At 38.0% G+C, this 21,972-nt stretch overlaps 1 protein-coding gene across 6 annotated transcripts in view; it reads left to right on the forward strand.

Annotated features, from left to right (window-relative positions):
• Positions 1-1,813: 1,813 nt before the first annotated feature.
• ABCB7 (ATP binding cassette subfamily B member 7) overlaps positions 1,814-21,972 on the forward strand; it is a 163,981-nt gene continuing 143,822 nt past the window's right edge. For 4 of the 6 annotated variants that reach the window (XR_013444700.1, XM_078064778.1, XM_078064779.1 and 1 more), the window contains exon 1: positions 1,814-2,013. Coding sequence is in view for 3 of the 6 variants with exons in the window: in XM_078064778.1 (XP_077920904.1) it covers positions 1,846-2,013 (168 nt within the window). In the remaining 3 variants the exon portion in view is untranslated. The remainder of the gene's footprint in view (positions 2,014-21,972) is intronic. The other 2 variants (XM_078064781.1, XM_078064782.1) reach the window with 1 other exon arrangement.

Genomic DNA, 21,972 nt, shown 5'->3' on the forward strand with positions numbered 1-21,972 from the left:
ACCACCTTCTATCTAACAATCTCTCACAAGATATAATGGTACATAGATTACTATATATATATATATTTAGATTTTATTTATTTATTTGCTAGAGAGAGCATAGGTGAGAGAGAGTGAGCGAGAGTACAAGCAAGGGGAGCTGCAGGCAGAGGGAGAAGCAGGCTCCCTGCTGAGCAAAGAGCCCGATGCGGGACTCGATCCCAGGACCCTGGGATCATGACCTGAGCTGAAGGCAGCCGCTTAACTGACTGAGCCACCCAGGCGTCCCTAGATTACTATATATTTTTTTTAAAAAATTAGAGCATTATTGGACAATGCTTTACCTGGGTAGAAAGATTCAGTGGCAACATAATTATTTGCCTGTCTTGTGTAAAAAGTTTGAGAACGCAGCAGTGAATATAAAATTGCAACTGCATCACTGCCTACAGGATTTTAGGCAACGCTGACACTTGGAGATGCAGTTTTCCAGAAAACTGTAAATATATTTAAATATTTTGTTTGATGATAGTGGTGAGTGATGTAAGAAAAGACCTTAGGGTTCGAAGCCAACGGCCAAGAAAGAATTCTAGAAATGTCTTTGGTGCAAGAAGAGTGGTTTTATGAAAGCACAGGGACAGGACCCATGGGCAGAAAGAGCTGCAATGGGTCATGAGGAGTGGCCCATTATATACTTTCAAGTTGGGAGGGGGTTAGGGATAGCATAAGTCTCTAAGGAATTTTGAAAACAAGGGTTCCAGGATCCTGAGGGTGCTAGCTATTGTTGGGAAAGGTCATTTATTACTGTTGAGTAAAAACTCAGTCATGAGACTCTTCAGATGTGTATCTGTGGGTAATATGCTTGGAGGGTGATGGCCAACATGTACCTGGGGTGATGGGGATAGAGATAAAGGAAGTTTCCAAAGGAATTTTTATATGTTAAAGTAGACTTACAGGATCCTGGGGGTGGGGAGCTAAGATGCCTTTTGCCCTTAGCAAAGTATTAACACGGAGGCAGCTGAGTTCCTAGAGGAATGTCACTCTGCCTGTTTCAAGGACTTGTCAGTGGGCTGTAGGTAGTAAGGAAATTTAATAATTTTTCTTCTGCCTTTGTTTCCCACATCAGTGAGAAAAGAATATAAACCTGTCTTTAAACATGGGCTTCTCTACATACATTTGCAGAAACCAAATGGAAGAGCTAGAAAGCAAAGCAAATTAGCAAAGATGTGTGTGTCTTTGTGTGTGTGTGTAAAACTGTCCCAAGAGCAACAGACCAAAGGAAAACTGCCCCAAGGTTTGCGCAAAAGTGAACAATCAGCCTGACACTCAACCATCAGCTTTCAGGGGTTTCAACCCAGTGTATCTCACTGTTCATGAAGTCTCCTCCCTGGGGAAGTTAGTATCCGTAGTTTAATCTACCCTAAGAGTTAGTGCTACGGAGAGTGAAGATAAGAATATGCAGAGGGAAAATGGTGTGAAGCATCGCACTGAGTTGGAGGCTGTAAGAGAAAAGTGGAATGCTTGGACAAGATAGGGTTGGCAGATCTAGCAAAATGCTGTATTTGAGACATAATTATACTAAAAAAATGACTGGTTTATCTCAATTTAACTGCGCAGCCTGTATTTTATGTGTAAAATCTAGGAAAACAGAGAAAGACAACGTTATTCTGATATTACCCGCTGTGTATTTTACCCTGGAATATAAAAACGGTTGAGCCCAAGCGTCTGACTGGACTCTTCACTGAGAAGCTATTTCCGGTCTGGGGCCCTGAGAAAACGAGGGGGAGGGGAGCGAAGATTAAGGTAGCGGGGTTGGGTCCGCCAGCGTCCCAGAATCCTTTGCTCTTGGTTCCTCTTTCCTCGCTCAAGATGGCGCTGCTCGCGATAGCTTCTTCACGCTGGGCAGTCGCAGCGGCCGCTTTCGAAAAGCGCCGGCATGTCGTGTTTCTGATCCGGTCTCTAGTCTCTGTCCGTGGCGCAGGTTCTCAATGGAGATCACGTCAGCGCGGCGCTTCAGGAACCGCTCGAATTTCCCAGGTGAGATGCCATTCACATGGTAGAGTAGGGTGAAGGACAAAGGGACCTATAGGGAAAAGTTTGCCCTCGTGTCCTTGGGTCAGAGAGAACGCCAAGAAGAAAGGTTGTCAGGGCTAACTCGAAACATCAGTAAGTGAAGGAAATTGGGGTTAGTAATTTGAGGAAGGGGTGAAGAAAACCTTCGTGGTATAGCACAGGGGAATGGGACGGAAGGTTTCGGGCAGAGGGCACCTAAGCGCTAGGGACTCTCTTAGGATTTACATGTTTTTTTTCTTCTGAGTTTAAGAGATGGGGTAGACGGGATTCCCAGATTGCAAGGAAAACTGGGCTACTTTCCAAAGTTAGTAATGGAATTTGGAACCAGTATGTCCATGGTTCAGATTTTACTCATTTGGAAGTAGCAATGAGGGGGGCACTGTAAGATGACGGCAAACCTACCTGTAAACAAGAGGCAAGTTGAGTTGGCAGCAGTTAACTCTTTGCTGACAGTGCTTCTTGATAGGCCAAAACCTTAACTGTCTTTCTTTCCAAAACATTGACTGCCCTAAATTTATATGTAAACACGATTGTCCTTTGATCTGAAAATAGTATTCTGTGCATACAGGTCACTTTGGAAACCATAAAACTAGTTTTCTTCAATTAATGAATGTAGTTTTTGTTATAGTGCCTCTTAATATTTGTGTCCATTGTTATCCCTCACTCAGCGGTTTAAAAAAAATTATTTGTACTTGTACTTTAGTATATCTTTTATTTCCTATATATTGACAAAAAGTTTAATTCCCACCACTTCTTCATCAGTATCACTGAAGTATTGTCAGTTTTGTATGAGAAGCACCCTCATAAATTTTGATTCTGCGTGAACAGATATTTAATATCTACTATGTACTTAGGGCTATGCTCGATAATGGGGGTACCAAGAGAAACATATATTAATGCCTTCAAGATTGATCAATTTAGTTAAGGAGATTGAATCTATCCATTACAAGAATAACTAAAAGACAATGTAGGTTAAATATCAAATGAATAGTATAAACAATAAAGACAGTAAGCATCTAGAGGAAATGGTGATAATTAAGGACCATATTACAGAGAGGATCTCTTGCTGGTGATAGAACTGGGGAGAACATTTTAAGCAGGGAGAATATGGAATGACACTAGGCATGGGGAGTGCTGGAGAAATTATATCCATTTGTTCATCCAATAATTACTGAACACCTTTACAGCAGTGAACAGAATAAAATATAGGCCTATCCTTAAAGAGTTTAAAATCTAGTAAGGGAAAAAGGTAAGTAAACAGGCAGATATAATACAGTAGTGCAGTGATGGGGAGGGTACAAAGTACACATATACAGAGTATACGTGAAGGGCATCAAGTCTAATTTTGAGGTGGGAAAAATGCCTTGAGTAACTGATATCTAAGCTAAGCCAAGACCTTAAAAATGAAGAGAAATTAGCTAGTTAAAGAGGGAATAGTGTGTGCAGAGGCCCGCAGGTAAGAGAGAACATGACCTTTTGTAGAACTACATATAATTTTAGGTTACTGAAGAGTTTAAGATAGAAGTGGCAGATTAGGCTAGGGGAACAAATCCAGATCATTTTATTAAGGTTTTAAAAACACTTTATAGTTGAAAGTTGTAACACATCATTTCTTGGGAACCATTCTTGTTCTGTAGTCCTCTAAAAAGTCTGATGAAGTTAAGATAAAATTTGTAGGACTTTGTCAGGCTGGGAGATTGAGGGGGATGGAGAAGTCATTGGGAGTTTCAGAGGAAGTGATGGAAATAAAAAATTAGCTTTCTCTGTTTTCATGAACACTGTCGCCACAACTTTCTTCCTCCACTGTCTTCTGTATATCCTACCATTCCTTTTGGTTACCATTTCCAAAGTGTGAAAAACAAGGGAAAGATGTTACTTTTGTTTTCTACTTCTTAAAGGCATGCAACTCTTGCCATAATTTAAAAAAATGCAGATTTAATGGGGAGATGAAGGAATGGTTATAAGGCTTTTAGTAGAATCTGATATAACCTGAGGCACCTTCACATAGTGACTTGTGATTAAGATTACAAAATAGGGGCTCCTGGGTGGTGCAGTCGGTTGAGCGTCTGACTCTTGGTTTCAGCTCAGGTCATGATCTCAGGGTTGGGAGATTGGGCTCTGTGTGGAGTCTGCTTGGGTTTCTCTCTCCCTCTCCCTCTGCCCTTCCCCCCTCCAATAAATAAATCTTTAAAGAAAGATTACAAAATAAATATTAATACATATTTTTTAGGACAGTCATTATTATATAGCATAATATTTTAGAGCTGAAAAGAACCTTAGTGCAGTGTTATGAAATCATGTTAATAGGTTGGATCAGCACTTTTTTTATATGAAATTCAGTAGAATAAGAAAAAAAATATCAGTACTTTATACATATTAAGGGAAGTAATGCCTTATGTACTATTGTTTTTATGTGTATATATATATATACACACACCCCCACATGTATGTGATTACTGGGATGCATTGTAAAATGTGTTTTTCACACAGGATTATACCCTAGAACTATGCTGTGCAATATGGTAGTCACTAGCTTCATGTGGCTGTTTAAATTTAAATTAAATTAAAAATGTAATTCCATTAGCTGCATTTCAAGGGCTAAAAAGCACATAGGTATGGAACATTTCCATCGTTGCAAAAAGTTCTGTTCAAACAGTGCTACTTTAGAGAAGATCATATCCAGCCTTCTAATTTTACAGATGAGGTAACTATATCCTAGTATAGATAAATGACAGCCTTTAAGGCCACTCATTCATTTATTGCCTTCTGTGTGTCAGGTATTGATATGAAGGTAAATAAGATTCTGGCAGACATTAAGCATACAATAAATGTTGAATTGTAAAGATATTTCCTTTTTTAGAGATTTTATTTATTTGAGAGAGAAAGGAGAGAGTGAGAGAGAGCACGAGAGGGAGGAGGGTCAGAGGGAGAAGCAGACTCCCGCTGAGCCAGGAGCCCATCACCGGGCTGGATCCTGGGACTCCGGGATCATAACCTGAGCTGAAGGCAGACGCTTAACAGACTGAGCCACCCAAGTGCCCTCTAAAGATACTTGTACTAGAGCACTGTTAATAGAGGGAAATACCTTAAACATTAAAGTTTTTTATTAAAATTGTTAGTATGGTAAGATTTAAATTGTAATGATTTATTATACAATTGTCTCTCTACTACATTAGTTAATATTAAAAAGACAAATTTTGAGTGATAGAATTTTTTTCATCAATAATTATATGGTAGAAACTGAGGTATCATACAGTTAGTCCACAGCACTTTTTATCTAAGTTTAAAAAGTTCTTAATTCTTGATCCGGACACTGATCATATACTTTTCTTCATTTGTTTTTTAAAAACATCTTTCTTGAGATTAATTCACATACTATATAATTCACCCATTTAAAGTGTGCAATTCAGTGGATTTTAGTATATTTAATGATCTGTACCACTGTTACCGTAGCCAATTTTACATTTTTATTACCTCAAAAACAAACTTGCTATCCTTTTGGCTATCACCCCCCATCTCCCTCCCTCACCAGCCCTAAGAAACCACCAATCGATGTTCAGTTTCTATAATTTGTCCATTTTGGACTTTTCACATAGATGGAATCATATAATATGTAGTCTTTTGAGACTGGCTTCTTTCAGTTAGTATTATGTTTTCAAGGCACATCCATGTTATGGCATGTATTAAGTATTTCACTTGTTTTTATGGCTAAATAATAGTCAGTGTGGATATGCAATATTGTCTTTATGCATTTGTCAGTTGGTGGGCATTCAGGTTTTTTTCCCCATCTTTTGACTGTTAGGAATAATGCTGCTGTCAACATTCATGTACAAGTTTTATATGTACATAAGTTTTCATTTCTCTTGGGTATGTATCTAGGAGTAGAATTGCTGGGCCATATGGTAACTATGTTTAATTCTATAAGGAACTGCCAGACTGGTTTTCAAAGGACTACACCATTTTACATTACCGTCAGAAGTACAGGAGGGTTCCAATTTCTCCACATCCTCACCAATAGTTATTCTTATCTTACTTTTTTAGTTTAGCTATCCTAGTGAGTGTGAAGTGTTCTCTCATTTTGGTTTTGATTTGTATTTCCCTGATGACAAAAGACACTGAACATCTATCCATGTGCTTATTGGCCATTTAAGTATCTTTTTTTGAGGAAAGTCTAGTCAGGTCTTTTGCCCATTTTTTAATTGGGTTACCGGTCTTTTTATTGTTGAGATGTCAGAGTTCTTTATAAATTATAGATTCAAGTCCTTTATCCGATACATGATTTGCAAATATTTTCTCCCATTCTGTGGGTTATCTTTTGACTTTCTTGATAATGGCCTTTGAAGCACAAAAGCTTTTCATTTTGATAAAGTCAAATTTACCTATTTTTTCTTTTGTTGGTCATATTTTTTGTGTTATAGCTAAGAATCCATTGCCAAATCTGAGGTCATGAAGATTTACCATGTTTTCTTCTAAGAATTTTATAATGTAATCCTAGTGAGATATAGAAACATTACTCTTGTATAGTCTGGTTCCGTTTCCCCACTTTGTTGTTCTATTTTCATAAATATTACATTTATAAATGTTACAATCCTAACAATACATTGTCATAATTATTACTTTATATAATTTATGACTTTAAAAGATGCTGAGAGAAGAAAGGAAGTAAATATTTATTTTGTTATACTAGCCTTTGTATTTATCATTTCTAGTTCTCTTCATTTCTTCTCTTGTGTTTGATTTACCATCTGGAGTCATTTCCTTATCCCACTATAGCTGTGCTCCCACCCATCTCTTATGTGATATTATTGGCAAATATATTGCATCTCTATATGTCATAGGCTCAACAATTTTATCCATATTATTTTATACAGTTGCTTTTTAAATTGGTTCAAAGAAGAAGGTAGGGACGCCTGGGTGGCTCAGTCGGTTAGGCGGCTGCCTTTGGCCCAGGTCATGATCCCGGGGTCCTGGGATCGAGTCCCGCATCGGGCTCCTTGCTCAGCGGGGAGTCTGCTTCTCCCTCTCTCTCCCTCTGCTTGTGCTCTCTCTGTGAAAATAAATAAAATCTTTAAAAAAAAAAAGAAGGTAAAAAAAGTGTGCATTTATACAGTCTGGTGCTCTTTGTTTTGTGTGTGTGTGTGTGTGTGTGTATTTGGATTACAGTCTGGGGTCACTTGTTTTCAGCCTACAGAACTTCCTTTAGTATTTCTTAAAAGGTGGTTCTGTTAGTAGCACATTTTCCCAGTTTTTGTTTATCTGGGAATGTCTTTATTTTGTCTTCATTTTTGAACAGTATATTTTCTGGATAATAGGATTCTTGCTTGACAGGTTTTTTTTTTAGTGCTTTGAATATTATCCTACTGCCTTCCAGCCTACACATTGTTTTTCCTAAGAAATCAGCTGTTATTCTGACTGGGGTCCCCTTGTTAGTAAGGAGTCTTTTTTTCTTCTTGCTACTTTCAAGATGTTCCCCTTGTTTTGACTTTTAATGTTTTTACTATAATGTGTTGGTGGATCTCTTTGTATGCTTCCTCCTTGGAGTTTGTTGCACTTCCTGGATGTGTAAATTACATTTTAATAAGTAAGTTCTTTTTAATAAGCTTTGGAAATTTTCAGCCATTATTTCATCCAGTAGTTTTTCTTCTCCTTTATCATTCTCCTTTTCTTCTGGTACACTTGTTATGCATATGTTGGTGTGCTTAATAATGGCCCTCATTTCTCTGAAGCTCTGTTCGTTTTTCTTCACTTTTTTTATCTTTGTTCTTCATATTGGATAATCCCTATTGTTCTGTCTTCAAGTTTACTAATTATTTCTTCTGCCAATTCACATCTGCTGTCAGTCCCCTCTAGTGAATTTTTCATTTTAGTTACTGTAATTTTCAACTCTAGAATTTCCATTTAGTTCTTTTTAAATAATTCCTGTTTATTGATATTCTCCATGTAATGTTACATTGTCATCACACCTTCTTTCATTTCTTTAACATGATTTCTTTTAGTCTTTGGACATATTTATAATGACTACTTTGAAGGCTTTTTCTTTTCAATCTGACATTTGGTCAAAACCACAGGCAGTTTCTCTTGCCTGCTTTTTCCCAGTGTATAGGTTATACTTTCCTGTTTCTTTGCATGTCTTGCAATTTTCTGGAAACTGGACATTTTAGATAATGTAGTAACTCGGGGTACTGGTCCCCTCCTTCCTAGGGTTTGTTATTGTTATTTACTTGCTTGTTTATTTGGTTAAAGACTGGCTGGATTATTTTAGTGATGTCTTTCTTCACTCTCCCACCTGCTTCCTGTTTTGCAGTGTTAATGCCTCTGATGTTGCTCCTTAAGGGGCATAGCCTTGGGTATGTCCATAGTTACCTTGGGATGACAGTAGTTTTGCTGAGGATTTTTCTTTCCCAGTTATGGTCCATTAGTTGTTGGCAGATTGCACTGCTGTTTTCAACAGTGCCCTGGGGCAGAAATTGTTCCACAGACTAAAGCAATCAAATTGGTGTTGCTTTGAAGTGATAGTTCCTGAGGACAACATTTGAGATTTGTTCTGATCCCAGGCAGGCTCCTCCGAGCTGCCTCCCTTCTTGATTTTCTGGTTCTCTGGGGCAAACCAGCTGACCCACAGTTTAGCTTCTATGTCCGATGATTCCATCAGTTTTCTCCCACTTGGCCTTTCATGAGAACCTCCACTGTTTTTGAGAGTAACCTGAGGCTTGAACTTCGTATTAAGTCAATTCCTGTGGGAAGAGATTAGGAGCTATCTGTTTTAGGGTCTTCTTCTCCCAGGCAAAAATCTACCAGCCACAGGTCTGAAGCTGGGGGTGGGGACAGTGGTGGCCACTCTCTGAGTGATACCCCCACTTTAGGTGTTGAGTGCTAGTGGGGAGTAAGAGGAGTTCTTTTTGGCATGCTTCTCCTGGTATGGAACCAGCCACTTAGGAGTCAGGGTTAGGGTGATTGGGCCTTCAACAATCAAGTATTCTCAGTGGCAGCACACCCAAGGTCAGCCTCTGTCCCTTCTGTGGGGGTGTGTGGAAGAAGGGAGCCCCTATTTCTTGACCACGTTAGCCCACTGGTGGGAAGATGAGAGAAATGCTGATGTCCTGTCTTTCCCAGGAAGACAGTCTTCTGACTAGGAGCTCATGAAAGGGAAGGGGGGGCGATGTACTGTGCTCGGCTATACCAGTCTCAAGTGGAGTTTCCATATTGCCAGACTGGGAGTGGGGAGGCAGGGAGTATGTCCTGGTTCAAACACCACAGACTTGCTATTCTTACTGAGCTCTAGTAGCTTTTCTTGAGTAAATGTTATTTCATTTGCTATATGCCCCAGGACCATTTCTAGGGACTTTAAATGGTGGTCCTTTTATAACTTTTACCAGTTTTGCTGGGGAGTGGGTCTAAGGAGATCTTACTTTGTCATGCCAGAAGTGGAACTCTCTTCACTTGATTTTGACTGGCTTGTGTTCTTTGGTTTATACTGCATGCAACAAAATGGTCTGTCCTTTCTCTTTGGTTTGTAGTAGGTATTTCCATTGAGGTCTGTCTGGCACACCTTTTACTTTAGTGTATTTACCTTGTATATTCTATTTAGTAGTTCTTTTGGATAGGTACTGTTTTGTTTTCATTTGTTGGTTCACATTTCATTTGTTTTCATCATGGACAATGGATGAGAGCTTTACTGTCTCCCAGTAGTAAATTCCCCCTTCCTGCGCTCCCACTGCTGACTAGATGCTGTTAAGAGACTTTACTTCTGGCCTTCATATTAATTGAAGTAGAATATAATTACACTAATGAAACAATTCTCCTACTTTGCTTTTTAGAGATCCTAGTTTTAAGATACAGGTTTTATATTATAAGATGCATATCAAGAAATGACAGTGATTACTGAGAAGACATAAAATGTAATAAGAAAATTAAGAACAGAATTTAAGAGGAAAAAATTAACGGTATTTTTAAGTGGATTTTGCATGGACCTTAAAGAAGGTGAGAGGTGATTCAGTGACATTTAAAGTACCTGAAGGGCATTTTTTTTAAATTAAAGGCTATCCTTCAATAGTAGTTTAGTGATACCTGAACTTACTGGAACATTAGTTTATAAAAAGAGACATAGACTTCAGTTGTAGGAAGAGGGATTTAACATGCATATAAAAAGAATTTCTTAAATTAATAGTCTTTTTATTAGGAGAGCAAGGAAGACTTTAAATAACCTAAGGGGCAGAATAAATAACCATTAATTATAATTTAAATAGGTATCTTCTTGAAGATAGAACTGACTTAAATTTATATCATTCAGGATCAAAACTCACTTTAAAAAGAGTGATTTGGCAGAAAGAATATTGGTAAACAGTCAGCAGAGTTGGATTCTAGTCTTGGCTTTGGTGTTAGGAGACACTAGAACAAATCATTAAACAATAATTTGCAATCATTAGAAGAATATAAGTTATTAAGAAGCAGTGACTTAGTTTTGAGGAAAGCAAGACATACCAAACCAATTCAGTTCTTCATATGAGAGAGTTATAGGGTACTTAGAAGTGTAGTCTATCTTGATTTCAGTAAGGCTTTCAGTTATTTTCCCTTGTATTATTCTCACTCAACAAGCCAGGAAGGAATGATGTTGTATACTGTTAAGGGGTCTTGAGGTAGTAGTGTAGTAGTAAGTAAATCTTACTGGAGAAAATACAGATAATTTGAAAGATTTTGATTTATAAGTATTAAAGAGGATAAACAGCTGGCGTACAAAGGACATAGCATGGTATAGTGGAATGAACATTGTCATCAGGACACCTGACTACCTGAGCTCTGTTTCTACTCTTGGTTATCTTGGACAGATCACTTGTTCCTTTGGACTTGGTTTCTCTAAAATGAGATTCAACTACTTGATCTGTAAAGTTTCTTCAATTCTTTAGTTTCCTGACTCTGACCTTTTGGGAGTTGTCCTTTGTATAAATAGAAACTCTACTTTGTGAGCCTAGTTTATTACTGTTAGTAGTTTTCCAGGAGCAACATAGGCTACATTTAAATTGATGTTAAGTTTTTAATGGGGCAAATTTATATGGTTCTGCCTCTTACAGTACTTGTTGATCTAAGAACAGGAGTAAAAAAAAATGAGATTGGTGATGAGTTCAGTATGTGCTAGTGTTGGGGAGATGGAATTAGAGTGGGGGAAGAGTAAGCTATGTTCTAAAATTATCAAATAGGTTCTGAGGAGGTGGTGGAGAGTGGCAGCAGTGCTGTAAAAGTTGTGAATAAAGATGAAGCTTACCTGGGCTATAAATGATAAAGAATGGAAATATAAAGGTCTTAGTCTGAAGTGGCACTGGGAATTGAGAAGAGGAATTCAGAAGATCCCTTATTTGAAAATAGTCGAATAAATAACTTTCTTTAAGCCATTGACATACTTATTTGAATTGGCTATCAAAATTAAAAAGCGGGGGAAGAAAAGTTCAGATTATTTCTAAATTTTCTTTTAGAATACTAGGCCCTTCAAGAATCTGATAAAAGCCATGAACCTTCTCCCTAGGAAAATGGGCATACACACATACTTCATTTTGCATACAATTTTGGGGGGATCAGAGAATCCCTGATAAATATAATATTTCAGGGTGGGGTTCTCTAATGGAGTTCCTGAGTATCCAGTGGCAGAGTAAAGGGCACTTGTCACTGGGCAGTTGGGGGTAGAAGTGGAATGGAAACTTTGCTCGAATCAAAATTTTGATTAAATGGAAAATACAGTAATAAATTGATACTCAGTGTTTATCTGAAAGTTTTTGGTTTTTCAAATAGGAGTATGTTCCTTCCCATGTTATAGAGTTTAAAATAGAAGCGAAATTGCCTGTTCTATATATGATCCTTACAGTTTTCCCTCTTTATTTTATTTATAAATTTCTCTTTTTAATTGTACAAAACTGCATCTAATAAAAACATGAGAAAAATAACCCGCAGTTTTACCTCTTAAGTAATTTTCCATTTTCCCCTTGAATACTAGTTGTTATATGTACATTATTTTTACAATGCTGAGATAATTTAAAATTTTTATTTATAAGCATTATTTTTCTTGGTGCTCAGTCTTTACCAAAATTAGGTCTTTTAATTATTTAATATTTTAGTAATTTTAATAGGTATATTTAATTGTCTGCAAAAGGTGACATTTTTGTTGTTTTGATTTTCTTCTTCCTTTTCTAGAATTTGTCTTCCTAAAATCCTCATTTATGCTCTCGACACCCTTGTAGGTTTTGTTACTAGTGAGTAAATATACTTTTCAAGTCTATTATATTATTATGTCATTTGATCTTCACAGTAACTCTGGGAGGTAGGTGTACATTTCATTGTAGTAACCATGACCTATCCTGTCCTTTTCATTCTCTCAACTTATGCTATAGTTTTAGGCCCTTGTAACTTTATGCATGACTTTCTCACTGCTTACAGGTATTTACTACCCTTCCAGTCCATCCCTCACAACACATCAAGATTATTTTTCCTAAATAACAACTCTAGTTAAGTGTCACTTCTCTGCTTATGGACTTCAGTGGTATCTATACCTTAGCCTAGTGTTCAAGGCCCTAGAGGATCCCCCACATAACTAGCTTGCTAGCCATATTGTTAAATATTTTCTTATAAATACCCTGCTTTTCCAGTCACTCTGGATTGCTCCCTGTTCCTTGGACCTTGTGTTTTTCTGTTTTTTTCCTTCATTTCTGCCATACTCTCTGTCTAAAATGCCTTCTAACTCCTCTCTGTTTTTCAAATCTTAGCTAAAGCCCAGTTTATTCTATAGAACCATTCTTCCTTTTTTTTTAAAGATTTTATTTATTTATTTGACAGAGAGATAGCTAGAGAGGGAACACAAGCAGGGGGAGTGGGAGGGGGAGAAGCAGGCCTCCCGCCGAGCAGGGAGCCTGATGCAGGGGATCCCAGGATCCTGGGATCATGACCTGAGCCAAAGGCACACACTTAATGACTGAGCCACCCAGGCGCCCCGGGAGAAAGAATCTTAAGCAGACTCCGCACTGAGTGCAGAGCCTGACTTGGGGCTTGAGCTCATGACCCTGATATCATGACCTGAGCCGAAACCAAGAGGCAGACGCTTAACCAACTTTGCCACCCAGGTGCCCCAAGAACCATTCTTTATAAGCTTGAAAGACATTGATTTCTTCCTCCTCTGAACTCCTGTAACATCTTCTGCAAGTAGTTATCATGTGTGTCTTGTTGAAGAGATAAGATTTTAGATGCTTAAAAGGCAGATACATTCCAGTCATCTTTTTTATCTTCTACAGAGCCAGGAATGGTCTCTTCCATGTAGTAGGCACTCAGAAAATATTTGTGAAATGAATGATTAAACCCTATAACCAAATGACAACAAAGTTTAACATAAAAATAAATAATATTTGCTTTGGTGCTATACATTTGGAATCAAAGGCTCACTTTCTACATTAAATGTTTGTTTCAGCAAAATCATAATCAGATTGTGGAGTCATTAAGTTTGAGGATAACCTCTTTTTTTGAGAGAGAGAGAGAGCACGTGCATGAGCATGTGCAGGGGGTGGGCAGAGGGAGAGGGAGAGAGAGAATCCCAAGCAGGCTCCACGCTCAGTGCAAAGCCCCACACAGGACTAGATCTCATGACCCTGAGATCATGACCTGAGCCGAAATCAAGAGTTGGACGCTTAACCATCCGAGCCACCCAGGCACCCCTGAGGATAACCTCTTAAGTTTGTCCACTGCGTTTCTGTCATTAGGTGGTACTGTGGTAGGGTAGCACTGAATGTCAGTTTTTAGTTTGATAACCAAAGCACACATGCTTTTTTATCCTAAAGTTTTTGGATTACTTTATTAATAGGCATCTTTTGCTAAGAAAAAATGACTTAAGGGGCACCTGGGGTGCTCAGTCGGTTGAGCATCCAACTCTGGTTTCGGCTCAGGTCATGATCTAAGCGTTGTGAGATTGAGCCCTGTGTCAGGCTCCACACTCAGCACAGAGTCTGCTTGAGATTCTGTCTCTCCCTCTCCTTCTGCCCCTACCCCCTTTCACGTGTGCTTTCTGTCTCTAAAATGAATAAATAAATCTTTAAAAAGAATGGCTTAAAAGATGAAGTTCTTTGAGGAATAAGATATAAAATTTTACTCTTCATAGAAATTTTAACTGCAGGTTATATTTTGGCTTATTCGTTAGTTCTCCAATTAAATTTTCTTTTCCACATTCGGAGGGCAGAGATGTTAGAGTGGGGAAATTGTATCCTATGGGGGTAGTTTCTTAGATACTGACATTTTAGGAAAGTAGGTTTTTAAATTGTTATCACGCTTTTCAAAGCATAATAAAAAAGAGAAGTTGAGGTTTCTATTTTGGTTTATTTATCAAATTATTTTTATTGATCTTGAGTAACTTGTATTATGACTTGTCATTGTAATATTCATATTTTTAAGTGTGTGAATATTTGCCAAGTATGAACTTCAACTACTCTTAACTATGTTGACTTTACAGCTGTGTGTGTGTACATGTATGTATTAGTTTTCTAGGGCTGCCCTAACAAAGTACCACAGACTGGGTGACTTAAACAGCAGAAATTTATTTTCTCACAGTTCTGGAGGCTAGAAGTCTGAGATCAAGGTGTTGGCAGGGTTGATTTCTTCTGTGACCTCTCTCTTTGACTTGCAGATGATTGTCTCCTCTGCGTTGGCAAGGTCTTTCCTCTGTGCATGTCTGTGTCTTAATCTCTTCTAAATACACCAGGCAAATTAGGGCCTACTCTAATGACCTCATTTAATGGTAATTACCTCTTTAAAGGCCCGGTCATCAAATATAGTCACATTTGAGGTTATTTGGGGTTAGGATTTAAACATGAAATTTTGGGAGAGAGACAATTCAGTCCATAACTGTGTGTATGTGTGTGTTCGCGCATGCACAAACACATAGAAAACTGGAAGGATATACTTAAACATAGCTCAGAAGAGGGTATGGGTTGGGAAGCTAAAGGACAGTAAAAAGGACCTTTCACTTGATATTATAGATACTTTAGTATTGTTTGTTATGCTTGTATTTATTTACTCATTTATTACAAGAGTGCAAGAGAGAGAATGCACACGCATGCACATGACCCGGTAGGGAGGGGTAAAGGGAGAGGGAGCTCTGATGCAGGGCTTGAGCTCACGGCCCTGAGATAATGACCTGAGCTGAAATCAAGCTGGATACTTAACAGACTGAGCCACCCAGACATCCTGATATGCTTCTTGTAATGAAAAAATTTTATGTGTAAACTTTTCAATTGATGACCTGACCTTTTTGGTTTTTTTTTTTCTTCGAGATTTTATTTAAATTCAAATTACTTAACATATAATGTAATATTATATGTTACAGTAGAATCTAGTGATTCATCGCTTACGTGTAACACCTGGAGCTCATCACAAGTGCCTTCCTTAATGCCCTTTTAGCCAATCCCCCTACCCACTTCCCTTCCAGCAACCCTCAGTTTGTTTTCTAGTTAAGAGTCGCTATGGTGGGGCACCTGGGTGGCTCAGTCATTAAGCGTCTGCCTTCGGCTCAGGTCATGATCCCAGGGTCCTGGGATCGAGCCCCGCATCGGGCTCGCTGCTCAGCGGGAAGCCTGCTTCTCCCTCTCCCACTCCCCCTGCTTGTGTTCTTGCTCTCACTCTCGCTTGCTCTCTCTCTCTCTGTCAAATAAAATCTTAAAAAAAAAGAAGAGTCGCTTACAGTTTCCCTCCTCTGTTTTTATCTTATTTTATTTTTCTTTTCTTTCCCCTATGTTCATCTGTTTTGTTTCTTAAATTCCACATATGAGTGAATCATACAGTATTTGTCTTTCTCTCACTGACTTATTTCGCTTAGCGTAATACACTCTAGTTCCATCCACGTCATTGCCAATGGTAAGATTTCATTGTTTTTGATAACTCATAATATTCCATTGTATGTATATACCACATCTTCTTTATCCATTCATGAGCTGATGGGCATTTGGACTCTTTCCATACTTTGGTTATTGTTGATAGTGCTGCTGTAAACATTGGGGTGCATGTGCCCCTCAAATCAGTATTTTTATATCCTTTGGATAAATACCCAGTAGTACAATTGCCGGATCATAGGGTAGTTCTATTTTTAACTTTATGAGGAACCACCATACTGTTTTCCAGAGTGGCTACATCAGTTTGCACTCCCACCAACAGTGTAAGAGGGTTCCCCTTTTACCAAATCCTCACAAAATCTGTCATTTCCTGTGTTGTTGACTTTAGCCATTCTGACTGGTGTGAGGTGGTATCTCATTGTGGTTTTGATTTATATTTCCCTGATGATGAGTGATGTTGAGTATTTTTTCATGTGTCTGTTGGCCATTTGTATGTCTTCTTTGGAGAAATGTCTGTTCATGTCTTCTGCCCATTTCTTGACTGGATTATTTGTTTTTTGGGTGTTGAGTTATATAAGTTCTTTGTAGATTTTGGATACTAGCCCTTTATCCGATACGTCATTTGAAAGTATCTTCTCCCATTCTATCAGTTGTATTTTAGTTTTGTTGATTGCTTCCTTTGCTGTGCAGAAGCTTTTCATCATCATGTAGTCCCAATAGTTCATTTTTGCTTTTGTTTCCCTTGCCTCTGGAGGCGTTTCTAGTAAGAAGTTGCTACAGCCAAGGTAAAAGAGGTTGCTGCCTGTGTTCTCCTCTAGGATTTTAATGGACTCCTGTCTCAAATTTAGGTCTTTCATCCATTTTGAGTCTATTTTTTTGTATGGTGTAAGAAAGTGGTCCAGTTTCATTCTTCTGCATGTTGCTGTCCAATTTTCCCAACACCATTTGTTGAAGAGACCATATTTTTTCCATTGGATATTCTTTCCTGCTTTGTTGAAGATTAGTTGTCCATATAGTAGTGGGTCCATTTCTGGGTTCTCTGTTCTGTTCCACTGATTGGTTTGTCTGTTTTTGTGACAATACCATACTGTCTTGATGATTACAGCTTTGTAATGCAGATTGATGTCTAGAATTGTGATACCTCCAGATTTGCGTTTCTTTTTCAACATTACTTTGGCTATTTAGGTCTTTTCGGGTTCCATACAAATTTTAGAATTGTTTGTTCTAGCTCTGTGAAAAATGCTGGTGTAATTTGATCAGGATTGTATTACATGTGTAGATTGCTTTGGGTAGTATAGACATTTTAAGAACATTGTTCTTCCAGTCCGTGCACATGGAATGTTTTTCCATTTCTTTGTGTCTTCCTCAATTTCTTTCATAACTGTTCTATAGTTTTCAGTGTACAGATCTTTTACCTCTTTCGTAAGGTCTATTCTTAAATATCTTACAGTTTTTGGTGCAATTGTAAATGGGATTTCTCTTTCTGCTGCTTCATTATTGGTGTAGAGAAACGCAACAGATTTCTGTATGTTGATTTTATATCCTGTGACTTTGCTGAATTCAGGTATCAGTGCTAGCAGTGTTTTTTTGGTGGCATCTCTCAGGTTTTCTACATAGAGTATCAAGTCATCTGTGAAGAGTGAAAGTTTGACTTCTTTGCAGATTTGGATGCCTTTTATTTCTTTGCGTTGTCTGATTACTGAGGCTAGGACGTCCAGTACTGTGTGGAACAACAGTGATGAGAGTGGACATCCCTGTTTTGTTCCTGACCTTAGGGGAAAAGCTCTCAGTTTTTCCCCCATTGAGTATGATATTAGCTGTGGGTCTTTCATATATGGCCTTTATGATGTTGAGGTATGTTCCCTCTATCCCTACATGGTGGAGGGTTTTTATCGAGAAAGGGTGCTGTATTTTGTCAAATGCTTTTTCTGCATCTATTGAGAGGATTGTATGGTTCTTACTCTTTTATTAATTTGGTGTATCACATTGATTTGTGGATGTTGAACCACCCCTGCAGCCCAGGAATAAATCCCACTTGATTGTGGTGAATAATCCTTTTAATGTACTGTTAGATCCTGTTAGCTAGTATCTTGGTGAGAATATTTGCATCCATGTTTATCAGGGATACTGGTCTTTAGTTCTCCTTTTTAGTGAGGTCTTTGTCTGGTTTTGGGATCAAGGTAATAAAGCTGGCCTCATAGAATGAGTTTGGAAGTTTTCCTCCCATTTCTATTTTTTGGAATAGCTTCAGAAGAATAGTTACGAATTTTTCTTTAAATGTTTGGTAGAATTCCCTTGGGAAGCCATCTGGCCCTGGACTCTTGTTTGTTGGGAGATTTTTGATGACTGATTCAATATTTTTGCTGGTTATGGGTCTGTTCAGGTTTTCTATTTCATCCTGTTTCAGTTTTGGTAGTTTATTTGTTTCTAGGAATTTAGCTATTTCTTCCAGATTGCCTAAATTGTTGGCATATAATTGCTCATAATATTCTCTTATAGTTGTTTGTATTTCTTCATTGTTGCTTGTGATCTCTTTCATGACTTTATATATTTGGGTCCTTTCTTTTTTCCTTTTGATAAGTCTGGCTAGGGGTTTATCAATCTTACCAATTCTTTCAAAGAACTAGCTCCTAGTTTTGTTAATCTGTTCTGTTTTTTTTTTTTTTAATTTCTATATAATTTTTTTCCTGCTCTAAATTTAATTATTTCCAACCATTTGCTGGACTTAGCTTTTATTTGCTGTTCTTTTTCCAGCTCTTTTAGGTATTTGAGATTTTCTTCTTTCTTGAGGAAGGCCTGTATTGCTGTATACCTCCTCCTTAAGACCACCTTTGCTACATCCCAAAGCTTTTGGACTGTCATGTTTACATTTTCATTTGTTTCCTTGTATTTTTAATTTCTTCTTTCATTTCCTGGTTGACCCATTCATTCTTTAGTAGGATGTTCTTTAACCTCCATGTATTTGTGTTCTTCCTAAATTTTTTCATGTGGTTGACTTCAAGCTTCTTAGTGTTGTGGTCTGAAAATATACATGGTGATCTCAGTCTTTTTTTATCAGTTGAGACTTGGTTTGTGACTCAGTATGTGATGTTTTCTGGAGAATGTTCCATGTGTATTCGAAAAGAATGTGTATTCTCCTGCTTTAGGATGAAATGCTCTGAATATATCTGTTAAGTCCATCTGGTCCAGTGTGTCCTTTAAAGCCATTGTTTCCTTTTTGATCTTCTGCTTAGAGGATCTGTCCATTGCTGTGAGTGGTGTGTTGAAGTCCCCTACTATTATTGTGTTATTATCAGTGAGTTTCTCTTAAGTTTTTTAGTAATTGATTTATATATTTGGGAGCTCCTAAGTTGAGGCATAAATATTTACAATTGTTAGATCTTCTTGTTGGAAGACCCTTTTATTATGATATAGTGTCCTTCATCTCTTATTACAGTGTTTGGTTTAAAATCTAGTTTTTCTGATAAAACGATGGCTACTCTAGCTTTCTTTGGATGTCCGTTAGCATGATAAATGGCTCTCCACCCCCTCACTTTGCATCTGGAGGTGTCTCTGAGGCCAAAGTGAGTCTTTTCTAAGCATATTGATGGGTATTGTTTTTTTATCCCTTCTGATAGCCTGTGTCTTTGCATTGTGTCGTTGAGTCCATTTATATTCAGAGTAATTATTGGTAGATATGAATTAATGGCCATTCTATTACCTGTAAAGTCACGGTACCTATAGATTTTCTCTGTTCCTTACTAGTCTTTGTTGCTTTTGGTCTCTCTTTACTGCTCAAAGGGTCCCCTTTAGTATTTCTTGCAGGACTGGTTTAGTGTTCATGAACTCTTTTAGTTTTTGCTTGTCTTGGAAACTCTCTTTGCTATTCTGAATGACACTGTTGCTGGATATAGTATTCTTTGCTGCATTTTTTTTCCCATTTAGCATGTTAAATATATCCTGCTACTGCTTTCTGCCCTGCCAAGTTTCTGTAGACAGGTTTGCAGCTAATCTTATGTGTCTAGGATTTTGGGTTAAGGACCTTTTATCCCTAGCTGCTTTCAGAATTCTCTCTTTATGTTTGTATTTTGCAAGTTTCGCTCTGATATGTCTTAGTGTTTTTATAGGTCACAAAATTCTTTAACATTTCATTTCTTCCTGTTCCTATTTTATGTGTTATTTTTCACCAGGACCCCAAAAAATAAAGGCTTCCTATTGCTTAGAGCTATACTGCCCAGTACAGTAGACATTAGCCCCATGCCAATATTTAAATTTCAATTAAAATTAGTTAAGATTAAATAAACTTAGTAGCTTAGTCACACTAGATATATTTCAAGTGCTCAATAGCCACATTTGACTAAGTAGTTATTATATTTGACCACAGATAGAGAACATTTCTGTTATCACAGAACGTTCTGCTGGACATGGCTGGCTTAGAAAATAATTTTAAGTAGGGGATGATATTATCAGATCTGTTTTAGGAATATGATTCTGGCTGAAGTTTGAAGGATAGTTTGAAAATAGGTAGTAATTGGCGATATGGACATCATTTAGGAGGATACTGAAGTAATATAGGAGAGAAGTGGTCATTGCCTGTACTGCCTGTCATGAGGAAGCATTGTTAGGATTTACCACCAATCATTCTTGTATCATGACATGATTTTGAAATATTTTTAAATATGATGAAAGATTTTGAAGCAGGAGGGTAACACTCTGTCTTAGCTACTCTTCTCAGTCTCAGGATCTTTAAGCTATAAAATGGGCTTGTGAAGTATAAAGTGTGTTAAATTTTGCCATTACAGTTTTAGCTAATGCTTCTGTAATAAAACACCATCTTTTGTAATCAGTTTTGCGGGGACTGCCTATAGAACTTGTGGGTGAGATACTATCACTTCTGTTTTGAATGCTTCTCAAGCAGTCCAGTGACACCCTAGCTAATTAGTGACAGAACTGACACTGCAACCCAAGGCTTTTCATTCATCTCTTTCCCCTTCATCTTATCAGCTTTATTTTCACAACTCTAATGGATGAATTTTACTTATTTAGGACCCTTTGTGCAATTATACTCTATTGCACTGATGAATAGCTAGAATCTATTTAGATAAAACTAGTATTAAGTTATCTTTTTAATGAATCATTTTTTTAAAGATTTTATTTATTTTTGAGAGAGAGAGAGCACGAGCATGAGTGGGGGGAGGGGCAGAGGGAGTAGCAGACTCCCTGCTGAGCAGGCAGCCCAATGTAGGACTCCATCCCAGGACCCTGAGATCATGACCTGAGCTGAAGGCAGACATTTAACCAACTGAGCCACCCAGGCACCCTTAAATGAATTCTTATATATTATTAGCTTAGAGTATTGTAATACATACAAAAGTAGCAAAATTATACCACACTAATATTTTTAGATTTTATCACCACGTAACAGAGCTCTACATTTACAAAAAGAATATGCCACCATCATCTCCAGACAGTCCTTTAACAAACATTTATTGGGTACCTGCCATTTGGCAGACATTCTTTGAGACACTGGAAATACAACCATGAGCGAGGCATAAGTCTTTGCCCTCCAGGAGATCACAATTTAGAGTAGAAAACAGGTAACCAACTATTCAAATAAGGTATGGTAAATGCTTTCATAGGGTTAATTGCAGGATTATATGGGAGCCCAGAGGTGGAGAACCGTCTTCACCCTAGAGAGGTCAGGAAAGGCTTTCCACAGGATTTATAGATGAGTATTTTTTTTAAAAGATTTTATTTATTTATTTGACAGAGAGACACAGTGAGAGAGGGAGCACAAGCAGGGGGAGTGGGGAGGGAGAAGCAGGCTTCCTGCAGAGCAGGGAGCCTAACGCGGGGCTTGATCCCAGGACCCTGGGATCAAGACCTGAGCCGAAGGCAGATGCTTAACGACTGAGCCACCCAGGCACCCCTATAGATGAGTATTGAAGGACTTGTAGGTAGGCGTTGGCTTGATGGATGAATGAAGAAAAAGGGCAAAAGGTATTAAATGACATGTTTTCTTTGGAAAAGCTGTAGTTTGGAGGGTGGTTTGGAAGTGGACAAGATTGGAAGTAGGGAGACCTTTAGTTTGATG

The sequence above is a fragment of the Halichoerus grypus genome, chromosome X (assembly GCF_964656455.1).
Source record: "Halichoerus grypus chromosome X, mHalGry1.hap1.1, whole genome shotgun sequence".
Classification (NCBI taxonomy): Eukaryota; Metazoa; Chordata; class Mammalia; order Carnivora; family Phocidae; genus Halichoerus; species Halichoerus grypus.